The sequence below is a fragment of the Lynx rufus genome, unplaced genomic scaffold, assembly GCF_022079265.1.
Source record: "Lynx rufus isolate CCGP_SWC_20201006 ecotype Redwood Valley unplaced genomic scaffold, mLynRuf1.p SCAF_12, whole genome shotgun sequence".
Classification (NCBI taxonomy): Eukaryota; Metazoa; Chordata; class Mammalia; order Carnivora; family Felidae; genus Lynx; species Lynx rufus.
The window spans coordinates 18,015,807-18,035,604 of record NW_025814826.1 but is presented as its reverse complement, the minus strand read 5'-3'; the positions used below and the strand labels follow the sequence as shown (position 1 = coordinate 18,035,604).

Here is a 19,798-nt window from a genome sequence, read left to right as displayed (position 1 = left end):
GTTCTTGTTTGGTAATTGCTGGTGCTCTGTTGTATCGTTTCAAGTTTTGGGTTTTTTTGTTTTGTTTTGTTTTTTGCTTTTTGATCCTAACCATCACTCAAGGTTATTACGAGAGGTAACTGAGGCTCAAGTGAGGTAACTAGCTTCTGAAAGAGTTAGTTAGTTGCTAATTAAGGGAAAGCCAGATAGGAACTCCATGCTTATGATATTTTTAAAAACTTGCTTAACTGAATATGGATTTAGGTTGTGGGTGTGTACCCTCTGCAGCTCATAGTTGTTAAGAGACCTAAACCATTCTTTGAGTTAAATGGTAAGCTTTGGCAAAAGAAAAAATCTTTCAGGCATCTGCCTAATTGTAGTCTCACGTCTATCACCTAAGTTCCCAGTTCCAGCAGGATAGGCCTCATCTGGGAGCTTGCTGGAAATGTAGAATCTCAGGCCTCTCTCCATCTACTGAATCAAATTTTTTTAAACAAGATCCCTTGGGTAATCAGAGTTCCTTAAAGTTTGGGGAGCATGCAGTATTATCTTAGAATGATCTGTTTGTCCAAATTGAACTAAACAAAAGAGGGAAAAAAAGGTATGTATTGTATCCATTTGTGTTCTTTATATATATATATATATATATATATACACACATATATATATTAACATTTATTTATTTTTCGAGAGACAGAGTATGAGCGGTAAAGGGGCAGAGAGAGGGAGTCACAGAATCTGAATCAGGCTCCAGGCTCTGCACTGTCAGCATAGAGCTGGATACGGGGCTCCAACTCAGGACTGCGAGATCATGACCTGAGCTGAAGTCGGATGCTTAACCGACTGAGCCATCCGGGCACCCCATCCATTTATATTTTAATGGACTAGGAAAAAGTTCCACATTTTTCTCATTTACTACTGAGACTTTGATTTTTCTTTAAGTATGTCTGTGTTGTCAAGTTTAGCTTACTTAGAAAAGAATGTTTAAAATCAATTAAAAACTAACTTGTAAGGTGTCAGGTACTGGTCTAAAAAATGAAATGAGACAAGAAAGATGTTAAATACTACTGCTAATACAGTCTCAAGAACTTTCTGTTTACTCACACATCATCAGTACACAAATTCCCCACCATAATTCCCCCCCACAATTTTGTTCCTTTGATCAGGAACTTTTCGGTCATTTTCTTTGGAAGGAGCCTGTAGGTTGGCTACTGCTAGTAGTTTTTTTAGTTTATTCATTTGGTTATCTGGCAATAAAACTGAAACATAGACCCCAAATCACTTACAGGGATTACTGTATGTTGCACAGGAATTAAAGTATGTAGAATTTTAATGTTTAAGGTTTCATTCAGATGTCTCTAGCCATGTTAAAAAGACATGTACTTATCAAGCACTGTAAAGTGTTAATTGCTTTTATTTGTACCAGGAATCACCTGGAATGATGCTTTGGGCCCTGCCTCCAAGGATTCCTGGTGAGGGCTGGGTATGGGCCTTGGAATCTGCATTTTAATGATAATCCCAGTTTATTCTGATGTAGGCTATCTGGGTCCACATTTCTTGGCATTGGTATTTTAAATGAAAAATGCAAGTAGAAAGCAAGCTTATTTTCTTTTGAACTTAATGTGGTACTCTTTGTAGAAGAAAGGAAGAGAATTTTTAACTTACATTATGGGTCATAGGTTGCTATAAAATTGTTCAGATCAGTATATTTAAAAGGTTATTTAAAAATTATTTGAGATCTGCCAAATTTGGGAATAAGAGAGGATAGGATAGAATGAATACCAAAATATATCCTTTAAAAAACACTTTCCAGCCTATGAAGGCTAACATTTTTATCAAACAGCCTGTGTGAAAATGATACAATTAATATAGAAAAACTAAATGTATCTAATACATGAATTGGGGTTAAAGTTCTAACTTTTACTTACCTGTTTCCATTTTCTTAGCTGTTCATAGCTATCTTGCAAAAGCTGCTATGTGAATTCTGCAGTACACAAAAATATTGATCATTTAGCAGGATTCAGGCAATTCTCAGAGTAACTTGATATTGGCAATATTAAATAAGGAAAGAAAAATGAACTTTAACCCTGAGGAATTGTCTCTTGAAGTTTTATAAAAACCCTTCTAAGTTGGGGGACGAATCATAGCTCTGTCTACCTTTCTTCCCTTAAGTGCCATAGGAAATGCAGCGCTTGACTACAATTTCTGCCTCTGTTATGTCTGGATTTTTGGTGCCTTGTGGTATTCCTGACCCTTTCCTTGGCTTATCCTGTTTTGAGCCCTCTCCTGGTCTGTGGGCTTTGAAGATTGAAAGTTTTAAATGTTTTGACTTTTATTCATCTCTAAGGAACAGGAAAGGCCATAACTTTTTCAGAATCATTCCCACTAAATAGTTAACTAATGCCTTTTTTTTTTTTTTTAATGTTTATTTTTGAGAGAGAGAGAGAGACAGAAAGCAAGTAGTGGAAGAGCAGAGAGAAAGGGGTCACAGAATCTGAAGCAGGCTCCAGGCTCTGAGCTGTCAGCACAGAGCCCTATACGGGGCTTGAACCCAGGAACTGTGAAATCATGACGACCGGAAGTCACCTGCTTAACTGACTGAGACACCCAGGCACCCCTCAAACAACTTCTTAAATAAGAATGGAGCTCTCCCGTTCTAAGGTCCTGCAAAGGGACCTCATCCAGAGTATTTGGTTCTTAAATGGGTTGGCTCTTAGGCCTTTCAGCCAGTAATTGGTTCGTCAGGTTCCAGTTTTGGATAAGATTCATGCTGGTAACAGCACATAAAGCTCAATGGTAAGCTGGTTTGTAAACAGGGATATTCAGGATGCCAATCTCTATAGAGGCACCTAAGAGGCAACATGCCCCCAAATGTGTTAGTCTTATCTGTGTGTTCAGTCTATTGCTTTTTTTCTGAATCCTTTTTTTAATTGCCATAGTAACAATAATGTTTTCATTTTTTGAAAATAACCTGCCAAATACTATTTTGCTAAAGCCCTATTTTCTCTGAGTCCTTTAATTTTGCATTTGCTTGCATACTTAAAAAATTTAATGTATATTTAATGATTTCTTTTTGCCATGTGGTATGAATTAAAACTTGCTTAGCAGTGGTTTTAAATTGCTCAGAAGTCATTCCAACACCATTTATTGAGTAATCTTACTATTTTTGATGGATTTTTTTGGCTCCACGTAACTTAAAACTGTTACTTATTGAGCATTTACGGTGTCAGGCACCAGTCTAAACCCTTTTCTGTGTATTATTTTATTTAGATAGTACACCATTTGGTAGCTGCTATGATTAGCCCTATTTTATAGATGAAGAAACTGAGACAGAGTAAAGGATTTGCCAGAAATCATGTTTACCAAGTAGTGGAGCCTTGGTCTGACTCTCTGAGAGCCCGCTTTCTTATACTGAATGTATATAAGTAGCTTTCCTGGGAGAAGTATCTCTCTACTGCTCTGTGCCCCCCCCCCACTTGATTGTTTATAGCTTTGTATATTTCAACATATGGTAAGGCTAACTCTGCCTTATTACCTTCCCCGCCTCCCCCCCCCCCCAATAATCTTTAATAGCCTTTTTGGAATTAGAGAAAAATTTTATCCCTCCTCTCCCGCCCTACTTGTTACCGTTTTTGAAATTGGAATTAAACATACTGATTGGGACGTATGGGTGGCTCAGTTGGTTAAGCATCTGACTTCAGCTCAGGTCACAATCTTGTGATTCATGGGTTCAAGCCCCCCATTGGGCTTTCTGCTGTCTGCCTCTCCCCTGCTTTAGCTCTCCCTCTCAAAAATAGATATTAAAAAAATAAACATACTGATTGATTTGTGGAAAGTATTTACACCTTTATATTCTTACTGATAAGGAATATGCTGTGTAACTTGCTTAATGGAAGTTGTTATTTTTAACTTTCTGCATATATGACTATTATTTCTTGATTTTTTTTTCTTTGACTTTTGTACGTTTAGCATGTTATATTTTCTAAAATACTCTTTATTTTTGTGGGAAAAAGTTTTTGAATTTAAAAGAACTGCATGGAAAGTGGAAAGACTTGATTAGTTTAGGAGAGAAGATTTTAGCCCACTTCTGTACTTTAGTCACCTGGGGCAAATTGTTTAACTTCTCTGTGACTGTTTCCTTATCTGTCAAGTGAAGTACCTCAAATTCTGTGTCATTCTTCCAAATATGGCACAGGTGTGCTTAGATTCAGTTCAGCTTCACCATGATCTCCCCAACTCCTTGGGCCTCAGACACAGGGTGAGGCTTTTTTGTTCACAGCTTTCTTTGACTCCTTTTTCCTAGGGGATTTTATCTTTTGTAAATCCGGTATGCTGGGTTTTGTTCATAGATAAATAAGAAAAAAAGCTTTCAGCTAGCCACCTTTCCCTGAGGCACTTGTTTTAGGCTCCAGAAATGTTCTAGAGGAAAATAGCACTAGCAGTGGTATGATTGGAGAAGTATAGTGAAGGTCATGAGCTTGAACTGTAAAGATCTTGTTTATTGTGACTTTAGTGTTAAAATATGTATTGCTAAACGGAATTTATTGGAATATTGAAGATGACATATGTTCTTTAAACATTGTGCACACATAAATAACTTGATTTTTTTTTTTTTTTTTAGTTAGCTTCTTATGTTCATTTTACTTAAACTGTGGGATTGCCAATTCTCAAGTTTTTGTGTCATTTAGATTCATCTGTTTCTTTCTAAGGGTGTTGTAATCTTGATTATTTAACAAATGCCATAATATACCTCAGCAGCCTTGAGCTAATTTTGCAAACCATTTCTACAGAATTTAAGAAGATTTTGTTCATGTGTATGGCATAGAAGATGAATTCTTCCTCTTCCACCATGAATGAAGAACCTGATGCTCTCTCGGTAGTTAACCAGCTACGGGATCTAGCAGCAGATCCATTAAATAGAAGAGCCATTGTTCAGGATCAGGGATGTCTGCCTGGCCTTATTTTATTTATGGACCATCCCAACCCCCCTGTTGTCCACTCGGCTTTGCTGGTAAGTTGCCTGTAGTAATTTCAGTCTTGGTGTTACAATTTTGCAATTCAGGAGAACTTGAAAATGTTAGATGATGTGGTAAAAAAATTAAAATTGACTATAGAGCAAATAGTAAGTCTGTATTTCTATATATGCAAACATATGTGTACCTTTGACACAAATGGTAGCATATTATATGCAGGAAATGTTCTGCAACTTCCTTCTTTCACTTAACAAGAAATCTTGAGGATTATATCAGTATGGATAGACACATGAAGAGGAAACTTACTGTTTGGGTTTTTTTTTTTTTTGTAATACCTTTATTAAGGTCTGAATCACATGCCATACAAGTCACTTATTTAAAGTGTACCATTCATTGGTTTTTAATGTATTCACAGAGTTGCACAGCCATCACTACAGTCCCGTTTTACAACATTTTCATCACCTCAGAAAGAAACTCCTCTACCTATTGCTCCCCGCCCCCCAAACCCTTTCCTAAGTAGCTACTGTATATATATTTGCCTATTTTGGGCAAAAATGCCTATATATTTTTTACATAAATAGAATCATAGAATATGTGGGTTTTGTGACTGGCTTCTTTCACTGTTCCCAAGGTTCATCTACATTGTAGCATATAATAGTACTGGCCAAATAATACTCCATTGTAGGGAATGCCACGTTCTCCTTATCTGCTTCTCAGTCGATGGACATAGCACTTATTTTAGCATAAGATGGGAGGGAAAGGTAAGGAAAGGGGAAGACCAGAGAAAAACATATAGGATCATGGCTAATAGTGTAGAAGGAACTACTGTGTTATGAGAAATGCAGGAGCTAGAGAAGTGTGAAAGAACATTGCAATCAGGCAAGTCCAGAATGTGATCATTTCTTGAGGACAGATAATCTGGTTGTGTGAACAGTAAATGGCATTAAAAAGAAAGGCAGTTGGCTGGAGGAGAGGAATAGTGGTAACTGTTAAAGATTAAAAGTGATTTAGCCTGGGTGGCTAGTCAGTTAAATGTCCAACTCTTGGTTTCTGCTCAGGTCACGATCTCACTATTTGTGGGATGGAGCCACACTTAGGATTCTCTCTCTCCTCTCTGCTCTTCCCCCACTCATGCTCTCTCTTTCTCTCTCAAAATAAATAAATAAACAAACTTGTTTTTTTTTTTAAGTGACTGAAGAGACAGATCAGCCAAGGGTAATATGTGGACCTGATTTTTAGATTCTGATTTGAACAAATCAACCATAAACATATGACCGTGTGGACCCGACTCGGGATTCTGTATCTCTCTCTCTCTCCCTCCCCTGCTTGCTCTCTCTCTCAAAATAAATATAAACTTAAATTTTTTTTTTTAAAAATCATAACAAAAATGTTTAAAAAAGAACATTATTGTAAAATAAATCTTAAACTCCTTGCCCTCCTCCCCTTTTTTTCTGAGAGAGAGATAGAGAGTGAGCAGGGGAGGAGCAGAGAGAGAGGGAGACGAATCCCAGGCAGGACCACGCTGTCAGTGCAGAGCCCAACGTGGGGCTGGAACTCACCAACTGTGAGATCATGACCTGAGCTGAAACCAAGAGTCAGGTGCTTAACCGATTGAGCCCCCCAGGTGCCCCACAAACTCCTTGCCCTTTGCCTAGAGACCCATTTAGTCTAATTTCACAAGTTTGTACAGAGCAATAATATATGCATTTTCCCTTTCAAAAATCAGACTTCATAATACAGATTTTCTGTTTTACCTTCATAGAGTGAAGTTTAATAGGCAAAACAGACATTGACAAGTGAACAGTAGTAACAAATGGGAAAATTTGCATGGTCCCTAGATTGGTTTTATTTCAATATGAATAGCAATAAGGATAAGAGAGAGCAATAAGGATAAGACCAACTCCAGATAGGTCTTGGGATAGGTCTCCAGATAGGGACTTGGGGTAGAAGGAAGAAGTGTGTTTTTTTGTTTTGTTGTTTTTTTTTTTTTGGTGGACTAGACTTGGACCTATTTAAATTTGGAAGGCTAGGGGCTAAAAAAGAAGAAGGAGGCTAGGGGCTGCCAGAGTGGAAGAGGTTTGAAGAGGAGGCCCTGAGAGTTGCTACAGAAAATGGGACAGGTTGCTGACTGAGGAGAAAGGTGGGATTGTTCAGCAGTTTTGAGGGCCTGACTAGTTTGGTGACACTGGATTGATAAGATGCTTACAGCTCACAAAATCCCTTTTTCACCTCCCTTCAGGCCACTACAGGTCCTGAGAGCCAAAGAGTCAGATTTGTTCAGGGTTGATTCTTGGCCAGGTAAGTTACACAGAAGGCTAGCAAAGGGAGTTTAGGATTTTGGCAAGAGAGTGGTTGAAATGATAGACTGTAGATGCCAGGCTGAACAGGAAGGGAAGTCAAGTCATGGAGGGACAGAGCTAGAGAGAAAGTAGGAGGGGGGATACATGGGTGCAAGTTCTCACTGAAGTTGAAGAGCAGGTGTGGTGTTTTTTAAATTTTATCTTCACTATTGGCTTATTAGCTATACTCTATGATTTCATATGATTTCTAATAAGACTGCTATGATTCTTATCTTTGTTCCTCTCTACATAATTCTTTTTTCTGGCTTTTTTTGGTGACTTTATTACTGTTTTTCAGCAAATGATTATGATGTGCTTGGTATGGATGGTCTCCTTTGTGTCTTGGTTTTGTTCTTGTGGGATTTGTTGAGTTGCTTGGTTGGGTCTTTGGTTTTATAGTTTTTATTAATTTGGGGAAATTGTCATCCATTATAATTTCAGCGTTTTTTTAATGCCTCCTCACTCCTCTTCTGGGACTCCAGTTACATGTATGTTAGATACTTCATGTTGTCCTACGGGTCATTGTTGCGCTGCTCTTTTTTTTTTTTTTTTTTTCCTTTTAAGTCTTTTCCCTCTCTGTGCTTCATTTTGGATAGTTTCTATTGCTATATTTTAAGTTCACTGATCTTTTTTTCTGTAGTGTCTAATCTCTTAACCCATTCAGGGTTGGCTTCATTTCAGGTATTATGTTTTTGTCCTCTAGAAGTTACATTTGGGGATTTTTAATATCTTCCCATTTCTTTCCTCATCACGCTCATGTTTTCCTACTCATCCTTGAGCATATGGAGCATATTTACAATAGCTGTTTTAATGCCCTTATTTTCTAATTCCATCTCTGTCACATCTTGGTCTCTTTCTATTGATTTTTCCCCCCATCCTGGTCAGATCCCTCTTCTCCTATTCTGTTCTGCAAATTCTAGCCACCTGGGGTGTTTTCTGACACCAGCCAATTCTATTTCCGTGCGGACACCAGCTCGGTGTCCAGCAATTCAATTCAGTTCAATTCAATTCTGAAACTACCCAGCTGGAGTTAAATGTCAAACTCCCTCAATTTAAGGCTCACTCCCACGAGACTACATTCACTTCAAAGGCCAGTTGCCAGTATCAGGTCACCTGTATTTCTGACTGAACAGCTATAAATTAGGTGTTCCAGTGTCCCCCTCCTCAGGTTTGATAATTTACTAGAATGGCTCTAGAGCTCCGGAAGCCACTTGGCTTACATTTACCAGCTTATTGTAAAGGGTACAAATGAACAGGTACATGGGGCAAGGTCTGGAAGGGTCCTGAGGGCGGTAACGTTTGTCCCTGTGGAGTTGGGATGTTCCTTGCTGATGGTTGTATTCACCTATTCAGAAATTCTGAATCTCCTTGTTCAAGAGTTAAAAAAAAATTTTTTTTTAAGTTTACTTGAGAGAGAGTGTGTGAGCAGGGGAGGGGCAGAGAGAGGGGGCGAATCTCAGGCAGGCACTATGCTATCAGCACAGACCCTATGCAGGGCTGAAACTCATGAAACTGACATCATGACCTGAGCAGAAAAATCAAGAGTCAAACGCTCAACCAACTGAGCCACTCAGGTGCCCCTGTTCAAGAGTTTTTATAGAGCTTAATCTTCAGCACCTTCCTACTCCCAGTCAGTGGGTGGGGCTGAAAGTTCCCAGCCTCTAATCTCTTGGTCTTACTAGTGACCAGCCCCGTTCTGAGGCTATCTTGGGGCCTCAGCCTACCTCACTTCTTTTACATAAACCCAGGTGTGATCAAAAGGGCTGCTTTAGGAGTAACAAAAGAAACTGCTATCACTCAGAAAATTCCAGGGGTTTTAGGAGCTCTGCACCAGGGACAGGACAAAGACCAAATATTGATTGTTATTATGCTGCACCATCCTAACCTCCCCGCCTCTGATATCTGCATCCTTAACCCAGCAAGACCCCTGGGCTCCATTTGGGTTCCCCCTCCCTGTGCTAGTCTGAAAACTGCCTCCAAAGCAGTAAGGTGGGGCACTTACCGGGCCCCCCTCATATTTCTCTTCTCTCAGGAGTTACAGTCCTATGCCACTTCTTGTTCAGTGTGTTTATATGTTGTCCTATTGGCTTTTTGTGGATGGAGGCCAGTTCCCATGGCAGTTAATCCTTTATAGACTGAAGTGAATGTCAAGGTTGGGAGGAGTTGCAGAAAGAATAGGAGATTTCGTAGATAGTACCATTTTCAGTAATCACCAGGCACTTGGGAAATGTAGTACAGAGGACCAGTAGCAAATGTGAAGGTCAGCAGGCTGAGATGGCAGAGTTGTGGATGGTGTAGTTCACAGATCACAGATGTATTCTTACAAATCTGGTACCAAAGTATTCGGTAAGTGATGAGAGATTAGGAGGTCTGTAGAACAGCTAAATGAAATCCTTAGAGAATCAGCATGTGAAATACTTGAAAACTATACTTTTTTTTTTTTTTAACGTGTATTTATTATTGAGAGACAGAAAGAGAGTGAGAGCAGGGGAGGGACAGAGAGAGAGGGAGACACAGAATCTGAAGCAGGCTCCAGGCTCTGAGCTGTCAGCACAGAGCCCGACATGGGGCTTGAACTCGCAAACCGCGAGATCATGACCTAAGCCGAAGTTGGACGCTTAACCAACTGAGCCACCCAGGTGCCCCCAAAATATACTTTAAATTTTAAGAGAAAAGCACCCGAGAAAAGTAAAATTTGACAAAGTAGAAATCTGTGAATTCATCTTTTGTTTTTCAATAAAAAAGGACACTTTAAAGGTGAATTGTAAAATTAAAAACAGTTCATTCTGTAAAGGTATTTTTATGTTTTATCTCGCTCAGCAATTTATTTTAATTAATATGTAAAAAGCATCTAGGGGGAAATGGTAGCTATTGAGACTACTCCTTAAAATTAATAAATGGAATGTGGTTTCATATATCTCTGTCAAGATGAAGTGGTGAAAATAAAGCCAGGACAACCTAATTTTGACCTTACAGATAAGTTAGGGACCATTATTTCAAAGAGCAGATTCAGATACTTTAGCTAAAAGGATCATTTCTTCCCTAGGGGTCTGCTGTGATTATTGCATTTAAAGAAGAGTTTCTAAATACTTCAAAACCAATTGATTCTAAAAACAAAAACTTATTTTTCATCTTTTTCCTCTTGCAGTAAGTTGGTAATGAGTTTAGTTTTGAATAGTCTGGAGTTGTAAATTAACCTGTCACTGTTTTTGCTGTAGGCTCTTCGGTACTTGGCAGAATGCCGAGCTAACAGAGAGAAGATGAAAGGAGAACTGGGGATGATGTTAAGCTTGCAAAATGTTATACAGAAGTAAGTACAATAGATGGTGTCTCCTTAGGTGTCTCCTAAGGCAGTGGAAAAATGGATCTTCCTGTTAAATGTATGTTGTAATATACAGTGAAATGTAATACATCATTTCACTGAAATTTTTATTCTAATATGAAGGCATACTTTTATGGGTTTTATGTCTAGGTGTGTTCTGATTGTCAGTCTTCTGATTATTCTTAAACATAGATATTAATAGTATTTATGAAAATGTTCAAATTTTATTTAAAATGTTGATAAACATGGTGCTTATGAATCATATTTTTAAAAAGAGAAAATCCTACCTTTAAGTTTTGTGAGGTATATGTAAACAGAGCAACATAGGTTACTAATCACATTTGAAAGTAAGCAGTATTATAGTACCTTACAAAGTTCTTTTGCTACTTCATCCCTGTCTTACTCAAAAGAACCATCAGGAATAGACAAAGATGTGTGTGTGTGTGTGTGTGTGTATGTATATATATATAAAGTATATATATATATATATGTATGTATATATATATGTGTGTATATGTATGCATATATATGCATATATATACATATAAGGGAATATTACTCAACCATCAAAAAGAATGAAATCGTGCCATTTGCAACAGCGTGAATGAAGCTAAAATATATAAGTGAAATAAGTCAATCAGAAAGACAGATACCATATGATTTCACTCATGTGGGAAGGTGGGGAAAAAGGGGGGAGGGAAACAAACCATAAGAGACTTAACTATAGAGAACAAACAGGGTTGATGGAGGCAGGTGGGTGCGGGATATGCTAGAAGGGTGATGGGTATTAAGGAGGGCACTTGTTGTGATGAGCCCTGGGTGTTGTATGTAAGTGATGAATCACTAAATTCTACTCCTGAAAACAATACTGTATGTTAACTAAAATTTAAATTAAAAAAAAAAAAAAACAAAAAACTTCATCAGTATCATGGCAAAAAAGGGCTTTCGATAAGATTTTCTGAGCATTATTAAGACATTTCTCAGAGACTTAGAGGTGTTTAATTTGAACTTTAGCAAATGGGTGGTTTTTAATTGCACCTTTCAGCTTACTATGGTTTTCACATCCATTATCTTTTTATGTTACTTAAAACTTTTTGAGATAGATTTGGCAGATAACAATTTTATGGGTGAGGAAGATACAAAGAGTCCATGTTACTTGTCTGTAGTCCTTCAGCTCTCTTGCCCCTGGGAGTGTCTGGTTTTGTTCCTTTCTTAGTCTTTGTTGATTTCCTGTTAGAAGACTAGGAACTGAAGATTAAGTGTTTTGATATTTCCACTTTGTCTGAAAGCAAAAAAGCTATGCTTCTGAGGCCTAATCTTAGTTTACTTTGTATTTTGATCCTCTACTAGACATGACTGCCTTTAAAACTATGAAGGGTAACCATTTAATTTATCTGATTTAAAGTGAGTAATCACCAACACAACTGTCTTCTATTGGCATTCCATTTCCTGCCATGCAGTACTGAGAAATAAAGTGTCCCAGTACAAGGTATACAGATGAGGTATTTTACAATACAGGAGTTGTTACTCTTTAAATCCTTGCTCCCCACCCACCTGCCCAACTGCGTCTTTTTTTCATAGTTCTGTTAAAATTTTTCTATTTATTTTAAAAGGCTTTGGGTGCCATTTCAGAGTCTGTATTCACCTTTAGTTTCTTGCAAGGTCTGATGCAGCTCCCCACATCAGTCTCAGTCACAGCTAGCTTCTGAGCTACAAGGGTGGGATGTGAAGTCTCCATTTACAACCTTCCACCTCACCTTGAAAGAATTCATTAGTTGTAAGTGTCCTGTTCACATCACAGTTCTAGTGCAAACCTAATCTCACATTGCGTCTTTGACACATCTGATGGTTTAGCTTATGCATAGATTTCACCATGGAAACCCCCACAGCATTCTAGGGCATAAAAGGGTCAAGAATAATAAATATCCACTGTAAGTGACCACAAGAAAGAAATCTTGGAGTTTCTTTGGCTTGAGTGCTCACAAAAGTTCTTCTGTAATTCCCAAATGCTAAATGGTTAAATTATATCAGTGAAGAATCATTGAAACTGACTTCCAAGGCAGTGTGCTTTTTTTCTTGGTGTTCTTAGCTTCTGGATAAATTTTATTTTATTAATCTTATTTTTCAGAAATCTCTAAAATATTTGTTCTTATGGGGTCAGCTGCCTGATAGGATAGTTCTGTGGTGCCTTGATCTTTGATAATGACCAGATAGAGGCTGAAGTTTTTTTCTTGTTTTTATTGAAGTGATCAGTTAGGAATAAGTAATAGAAAGTATTAACTGTATCAATTGTGTTAATTATTTCTATGATTTGAGGTCAATTCCACCAGCAAAAATCTGGATTCTAGTTCTTACTTGAGACAAAGAATCTCTTTGACCCTAAGTTTCCTTATCTAAAGCCTATAGTAACACCTGCAAAGTGATTGAGGATCTAATGGATAATATATGTAGAAATGTTTTGTATATCCTAAAAAGTTGTATAAAATGTTTCATTATTGTTTCTAGTATGCTTTGATGCCATATAGGTAACAATTTTGTTTTAAATGTTTACTTTTGAGAGAGAGAGGGAGAGCAAGAGAGAGCAAGAGCCAAGCGGGAGAGGGGCGGAGAGAGAGAGGGGAACAGAGAATGCGAAGCAGGCTCCCTGCTGTCAGCGTCGAGCCCAATGGAGGGCTTGAACTCTTGAACCACAAGATCATGACCTGAGCCAGTCAGACACTCAACTGACTGAGTCACCCAGGCACCCCCATATAAATTAACTATTTTTGGGGCACCTGGGTGGCGCAGTCGGTTAAGCGTCCGACTTCAGCCAGGTCACGATCTCGCGGTCCGTGAGTTCGAGCCCCGCGTCAGGCTCTGGGCTGATGGCTCAGAGCCTGGAGCCTGTTTCCGATTCTGTGTCTCCCTCTCTCTCTGCCCCTCCCCCGTTCATGCTCTGTCTCTCTCTGTCCCAAAAATAAATAAACGTTGAAAAAAAAAATTAAAAAAAAAAATTAACTATTTTTACTGGCATATTAGCTCTTTTGGAAACAGTCAAAGATTTAAGCATAGCATGGATGCTTCTGTAGTGCAGTTTTATTCATATGATGAACTTAAGATTGTGTTGTCCTTTAACAGGTATAGTTATTGAAGTTGAAAATTTATGTGGTAAAAATTATTTAAATGTAAGAAATTCCATGAAAAAAAATTAATGTTAATATGTTAAAATGTACTTTAAATCTGAACTTTAAAGATTTAGAGCAAGTTTTAGAGGTTGCATAGATTAAACCTGTAAAACAATTTTTTTTGATTGGCTAATGTTCTGGTAGATATGTGTATATGTGTGTGTGTATATATGTGAGAGAGACGTTTATAAAATAGTAGGGAGACTACTTATATTTTTGTAAGAGAAGTGGTGTGTCCATTCAGGTCATTATCTTGGCTTATCATCTGGAAAAGAGATCTTGAAATGGAGTTAGAAATGGAAGAGATTTGTTGTGGGGTAAGGCCTATAAAGATAGAGGAGGATGAAGCAGGATTAGACTCCAGTCTTTAGACTTCAGTGCGGATCTGTCATCTGTAAAAGGATAATGGAGAGGAAACCAAGTGAGGCAAGGAGAGTCTCAGATTGCAGTGCAGATCTGATAGTCAACTCAAAGGGGAGCTCACAGCAAGGATTGCCCTGTGAATGAGACTTGCACTGGGCAGAAATGGCCACCTAGTGTCCCCACTGCTCAGTCATTGGCTGGGGCCTGCCTGTGAAGAGCCAGGCCTTGGTATAAAAGCTTGAATGGTGTGATGGATCTCAAAGCAATGACAGCTGCTACTCCACTTTCTGCACCCAAAGGGCAAGCAAGCTTCTTTTCTTTTTTCTTTTCTTTTCTTTTCTTTTCTTTTCTTTTCTTTTCTTTTCTTTTCTTTTCATTTAATGTTTATTCATTTTTGAGAGAGAGAGAGAGACAGAGTGTGAGCCAGGGAGGGGCAGAGAGAGAGGGAGACACAGAATCTGAAGCAGGATCCAGGCTCTGAGCTGTCGGCACAGAGCCTGATGCGGGGCTCAAACTCACAAACCGTGAGATCGTGACCTGAGCTGAAGTCAGACACTTAGCTTAACCAATTGAGCCACCCAGGAGCCCCAAGCAAGCTTCTTTCTTTTTTTTTTTTAAAAAATTTTTTTTTTTTCAACGTTTATTTATTTTTGGGACAGAGAGAGACAGAGCATGAACGGGGGAGGGGCAGAGAGAGAGGGAGACACAGAATCGGAAACAGGCTCCAGGCTCTGAGCCATCAGCCCAGAGCCTGACGCGGGGCTCGAACTCCCGGACCGCGAGATCGTGACCTGAGCTGAAGTCAGACGCTTAGCTTAACCAATTGAGCCACCCAGGAGCCCCAAGCAAGCTTCTTTCTTAAAGGGAGATCCATGCAGTGTATCTCCTTGGCTGCCACAGTGACTTAGTTTTATAACTCAAAGTGTGTTTTTTTCGGACAGTGTGGTGATCATCTTAGAAATTTATTGCTATATTTGAATGTTTTTAGAAGGTTAATAAAAACTGAGTTTTGGCTCGTAAACATTAAGACTGTGAAGTATTAGAGAAGTATTGGAATCAGGTTTTGGCTCAGCATGTTTAACTTGTTGTGAACTGTCTCATGGCATGGACTTGATTTTCTTTTAGGAAATTAGGTTGGTCTGGCATTTTTCTTATCTTTTCATCTACTTGGTTCTTTTGGGTACCTTTATTAAAAATCAGAACGTGGGGCACCTGGGTGGCTCAGTCAGTTAAGCGTCTGACTTTGGCTCAGGTCATGATCTTGCGGTCTGTGTGTTCGAGCCCCATGTCAGGCTCTATGCTGATAGCTCAGAGCCTGGAGCCTGCTTCAGATTCTGTGTCTCTCTCTTGCTCTCTGCCCCTCCCCCACTCGCACTCTCTGTCTCTCAAAAATAAATAAACACTAAAAAAAAATTTTTTTTAAATCAGAATGAAAAATTCTCATATATGGTAGGGTGAGTTTTATATATGCATAACTGCTTTGGTAAATATGTGTTCTTTAGACATTTTGCATTGTGTCATGTGTGTTACTCAGATGTCTGATCTATTGATCTCCTAACTTAATTAGTTTATGAACGAATTGGCATCCCATTATTATATAGATCACTTTGGTAAGCCATAGCACAAGAGATTTATATTATATACCCTAATTGCTTTCTTTGATATGGTTGTCCCATGAAAGCCAGCCAGTTAGGATGTGATTCCAATCAGTATTTCTATTTGGGAGTACTGAGTTAGGGAGAGTTTTAGCTATGATTCTATGGAACTCTGCAACTAAGGAAGTGTAAAAATCTCCCCATATTCCAGAAAGACCCATGGAACATAATATGCTGCTCTTTTGACTGAAGGGAAACCTTTCACTTGGCAGTGATTGAAAGGGAAACCAAACCGCAAAAGTAGGTGTGGAAAGTGGACATTATTCTTCACATGGGAAGCTGAGAAAAATATAAACTAGGAGAAATTCTGCATACTAAAATTTTGAGCCTTAATCACTGTCTTATGTTTTACAGAATTTTGCTGAGATTTTAACATTTATTTAACAGCAGGTTTCCTTGTGTTTATTGATGCTTATGGATTAATAGTTGAATTGACTCCAAAGTCACTATTACTTTCAGTTCTCTGTCATTGAGAATAAATCTGGCATTATGTTTTAATTTTAATCTCTTCCATAAATAACATTTCATTAGAGGTTAGAACCTTTTTACATTTTATTTTTTAGTTTTGGATTCCTTTTTTGGAGACAGTTTTCAAAATGTTGACTTAGGAGAACATCTAAGTCAGGTTAAGACAATTTGTATTGGTATTTATAGGACATTGTAATTTGTATTTTAGGAGTAATAGTTCTGCTATAAGATGCATTTTATAAAAGTGCTTGTGAATATCTAGTATGAAATATACTATAAGTAAAAGCTGCTTCAATAAAATGTGGCATCTCAACTTTAAAATATCTCATTTCATCTGGAGAACTTCCTAAAATCCTAGATTTTGAAACAGTGCCATAATAAACAATGGTCTATTCTTCTTGCTAAAATCTTGGATGAAAAGTCTGTGCTTTATTTCTTTGTGTTCTTTATTTCCTTATGTGGTTTTTACTTCTTGTTTCTGTGTTCTTTTTAAAAAGTAGTTAAAATTTCTTTCATTTCATTTATTTATTTAATGTTCATTTTATTTTAGAGAGAGCGCAAGTGAGGGAGAGAGAGAGAGAGAGAGAGCGCGCGTGCGATAGAGTCTTAAGCAGGTTCCATGCTCGGCACTGAGCATAGTGCAGGGCTTGATCCCATGACCTGAGCTGAAATCAAGAGTCAGATGCTCAACTAACTGAGCCACGTAGGCACCCCTTACTTTGTTTGATCGGTATGCAAGCCCTGTTCTCATTGTTTCTATTTGCCTGGTCAACATTTGCCCATTCCTTTATTTCTGAATCACTTTGTTTTAGTTTTTTGAGCCAAATGGAAAATCTTTTTGTTTTACTTGGTGAACTAAGTCCATTTATATTGAGTGATTGATATATTTAATCTTCATTCATTTTTGTGATAGTTACTGTGTATGTTATGTTGTAGTAGTTGTGTTTTTTTCTCTGCATGAGGTTTTCTTCTTTTACTTTGAAAAAAATTTTTTTTAATTTAGAGTTTATTTATTTATTTTGAGAGAGAGCACACAAGTAGGGAAGGGGCAGAGAGAGAGGGAGAGAGAGAATCCCAAACAGGCTCCACGTTCAGCATGGAGTCCAATGCAGGGCTCGATCTCACATGCCATGAGACCATGACCAAAGCTGAAATCAAGAATCAGGAGCTTAACTGACTAAGCCACCCAGGTGATCCTTACTTTGAAAATTTCTTCTCATACTTCATATGGTTTGTTTTACTGTTACAGTGGTTGCTCTTGTACTTATACTTTTAAAAAATATTCTGTTTTCTTATTTAAACTTCCACTATCTTGATTGTTAGTTTTAGTGGTAATTTTTTGATTCCCACCTGTTATGTGTTCCATAGTCACTAAACTTTTTCTACTTTAGTCTTTTCTTCTCCCTTGTCCTTTTTTTAAATTTTTTTTTTCAACGTTTATTTTTTTTGGGACAGAGAGAGACAGAGCATGAATGGGGGAGGGGCAGAGAGAGAGGGAGACACAGAATCGGAAACAGGCTCCAGGCTCTGAGCCATCAGCCCAGAGCCCGACGCAGGGCTCGAACTCACGGACTGCGAGATCGTGACCTGGCTGAAGTCGGACGCTTAACCGACTGCACCACCCAGGCGCCCCCCTTGTCCTTTTTTTAAAAAAATTGTTTGAGTATAGTCAACACACAATGTTACATTAGTTTCAGGTGACTCCTTTTTTTTTTTTAAGTTGGATTATTTCTGCTTTGTCAAACATTGATATGTTCTTTCATTCTCTTTCCCACCTTTGTTTTAAACTTAGATCCACAGTTAAATATAGAAAATGCTCATTGTCCTTTTGCAAAAGTTTTTCTGGTCATCTCTTGGTTTAAGCTCATTGTCTAGTAGATTGCTCAAGAAAGGCTCAAATATTCCTTGACTTCTTTCATGTTTAAAACCCCTTTTCTGTAACTTTAATACTTAAAGGACAGCTGGACTGGATCCATGGCTCACCTTTTGTTTTCTTGAGATTCTTGAAAATGTTGCTCTGCTTTGCCTTGATTTTTATTTTTTTATTTTATTTTATTTTTTTTGAGAAATCCAATGCCAATATATTTTATAAAAGGTAAGGGCAGTAGTGGTAGTTAATATATATTATCAGGAGCACTCTTCCATATAACCATTTACCTGCAATATCATTCTTTTTTTTTTTTTTTTCATGTTTACTTTTTATGAGAGAGAGAGAAAGAGAGAGAGACAAGAGCATGAGCAGGGGAGGGGCAGAGAGAGAGGGAGACACAGAATCCAAAGCAGGCTCCGGGCTCTGAGCTAGCAGCACAGAGCCTGATGTGAGGCTTGGACTCCGAACCATAAGATTGTGACCTGAGCCGAAGTCAGATGCTTAACCGACTGAGCCACCCAGGTGTCCCTTGCAATATCATTCTTAATGGCTGTGGTTACATTCCACATGCTTTGTAGTTTTTTTTAAGTGTCTTTTTTGTAATTATTTAGAACAGAGGTTGGCAAATTTTTTTTCTGTGAAAAGCCAGTAAATGTTTTAGGCTTTGCTAGACATAACAGTCCCCGTTGCAACTACCCTGGTGGGTCAAAACAGCCATGGTTACTATATAAATGAATAGGCTTTGGCTCAAGGATCATAGGTTCCCTGCCTTGGATTTCATTGTTACCTAAACAGAGCTGTTGACTTCCTTCTTAGAACCCTTTTTAATTTAGGACTGTTTTTTGCATTGAAAAACGAGGGATAATTTTCTGGGCTGCATAAATGTTACCAGAACACTTCTTAGCAAACAACACCGAAAAGAAAAGCAAAAGCAACTCCTAAAGGAAAATTTAAGATGTTTTTCAAGATGATAGATAGCAAGTCTTCAACAGTAAAATGATATATTCATTGATTTTATGTAGTATGTGGAGGTTTTAACTGGCCTTTATGAGCAATATGAAATGTTTATAGCGGCATCTAGAATTAGAGTGAATTGGTGTTTATGACCAATAAGGATATATATTCAGAATTAAGATTATTTTTGATATATAATAAAGGTCAAGTTTCTTGTAGTTGTGTTTTATGAATAACATGAACCTTTTCAGTATGGATGACTAATTAGAAAAAGTGGTGAGGAATCAATATACTTCATTATTTAATAGAAAATTACTGAGAACAAAATTCCAATTACTTAGATGAAAGAAATTTTCAAGATAGTCTTTTTTTCTGATGTCACATTTTAAAGACTGAACTAAATCCAGGGCATTAATCAGCTCTTTCAATTTGCAATTGCCTAAGAAGATGAGGGCAATTAATTCTTGTTTAATTATACAGTCTCTCATATTTATGGCCAAATATACCATAAAACTCTAGACTTTTTCTTTTTGAATGTTTTGAATGATAGTGTTTGAACAGTAATTTTTTTTTTAAAGACTAGCTTCCAAATCTGTAGATGGTCTTGGATTTTTCTTTTTGGTTTTAAAAGCATTTTAAATATAATTATATATAATTGATTTGTTGGGGGAAAAAAAAAAGGTATAATTGATTTGTTGAACGGGTACTTCA

The 19,798-nt window shown here is 37.8% G+C and overlaps 1 protein-coding gene across 1 annotated transcript in view; it reads left to right on the top strand.

The window, feature by feature from the left end:
- ARMC1 (armadillo repeat containing 1) overlaps positions 1 to 19,798 on the top strand; it is a 43,316-nt gene that overhangs the window by 677 nt on the left and 22,841 nt on the right. The window contains exons 2-3 of the mRNA XM_047073984.1: positions 4,770 to 4,990; positions 10,510 to 10,601. Of these exons, the coding sequence (XP_046929940.1) occupies positions 4,808 to 4,990; positions 10,510 to 10,601 (275 nt within the window). The 5' untranslated portion in view covers positions 4,770 to 4,807. The remainder of the gene's footprint in view (positions 1 to 4,769; positions 4,991 to 10,509; positions 10,602 to 19,798) is intronic.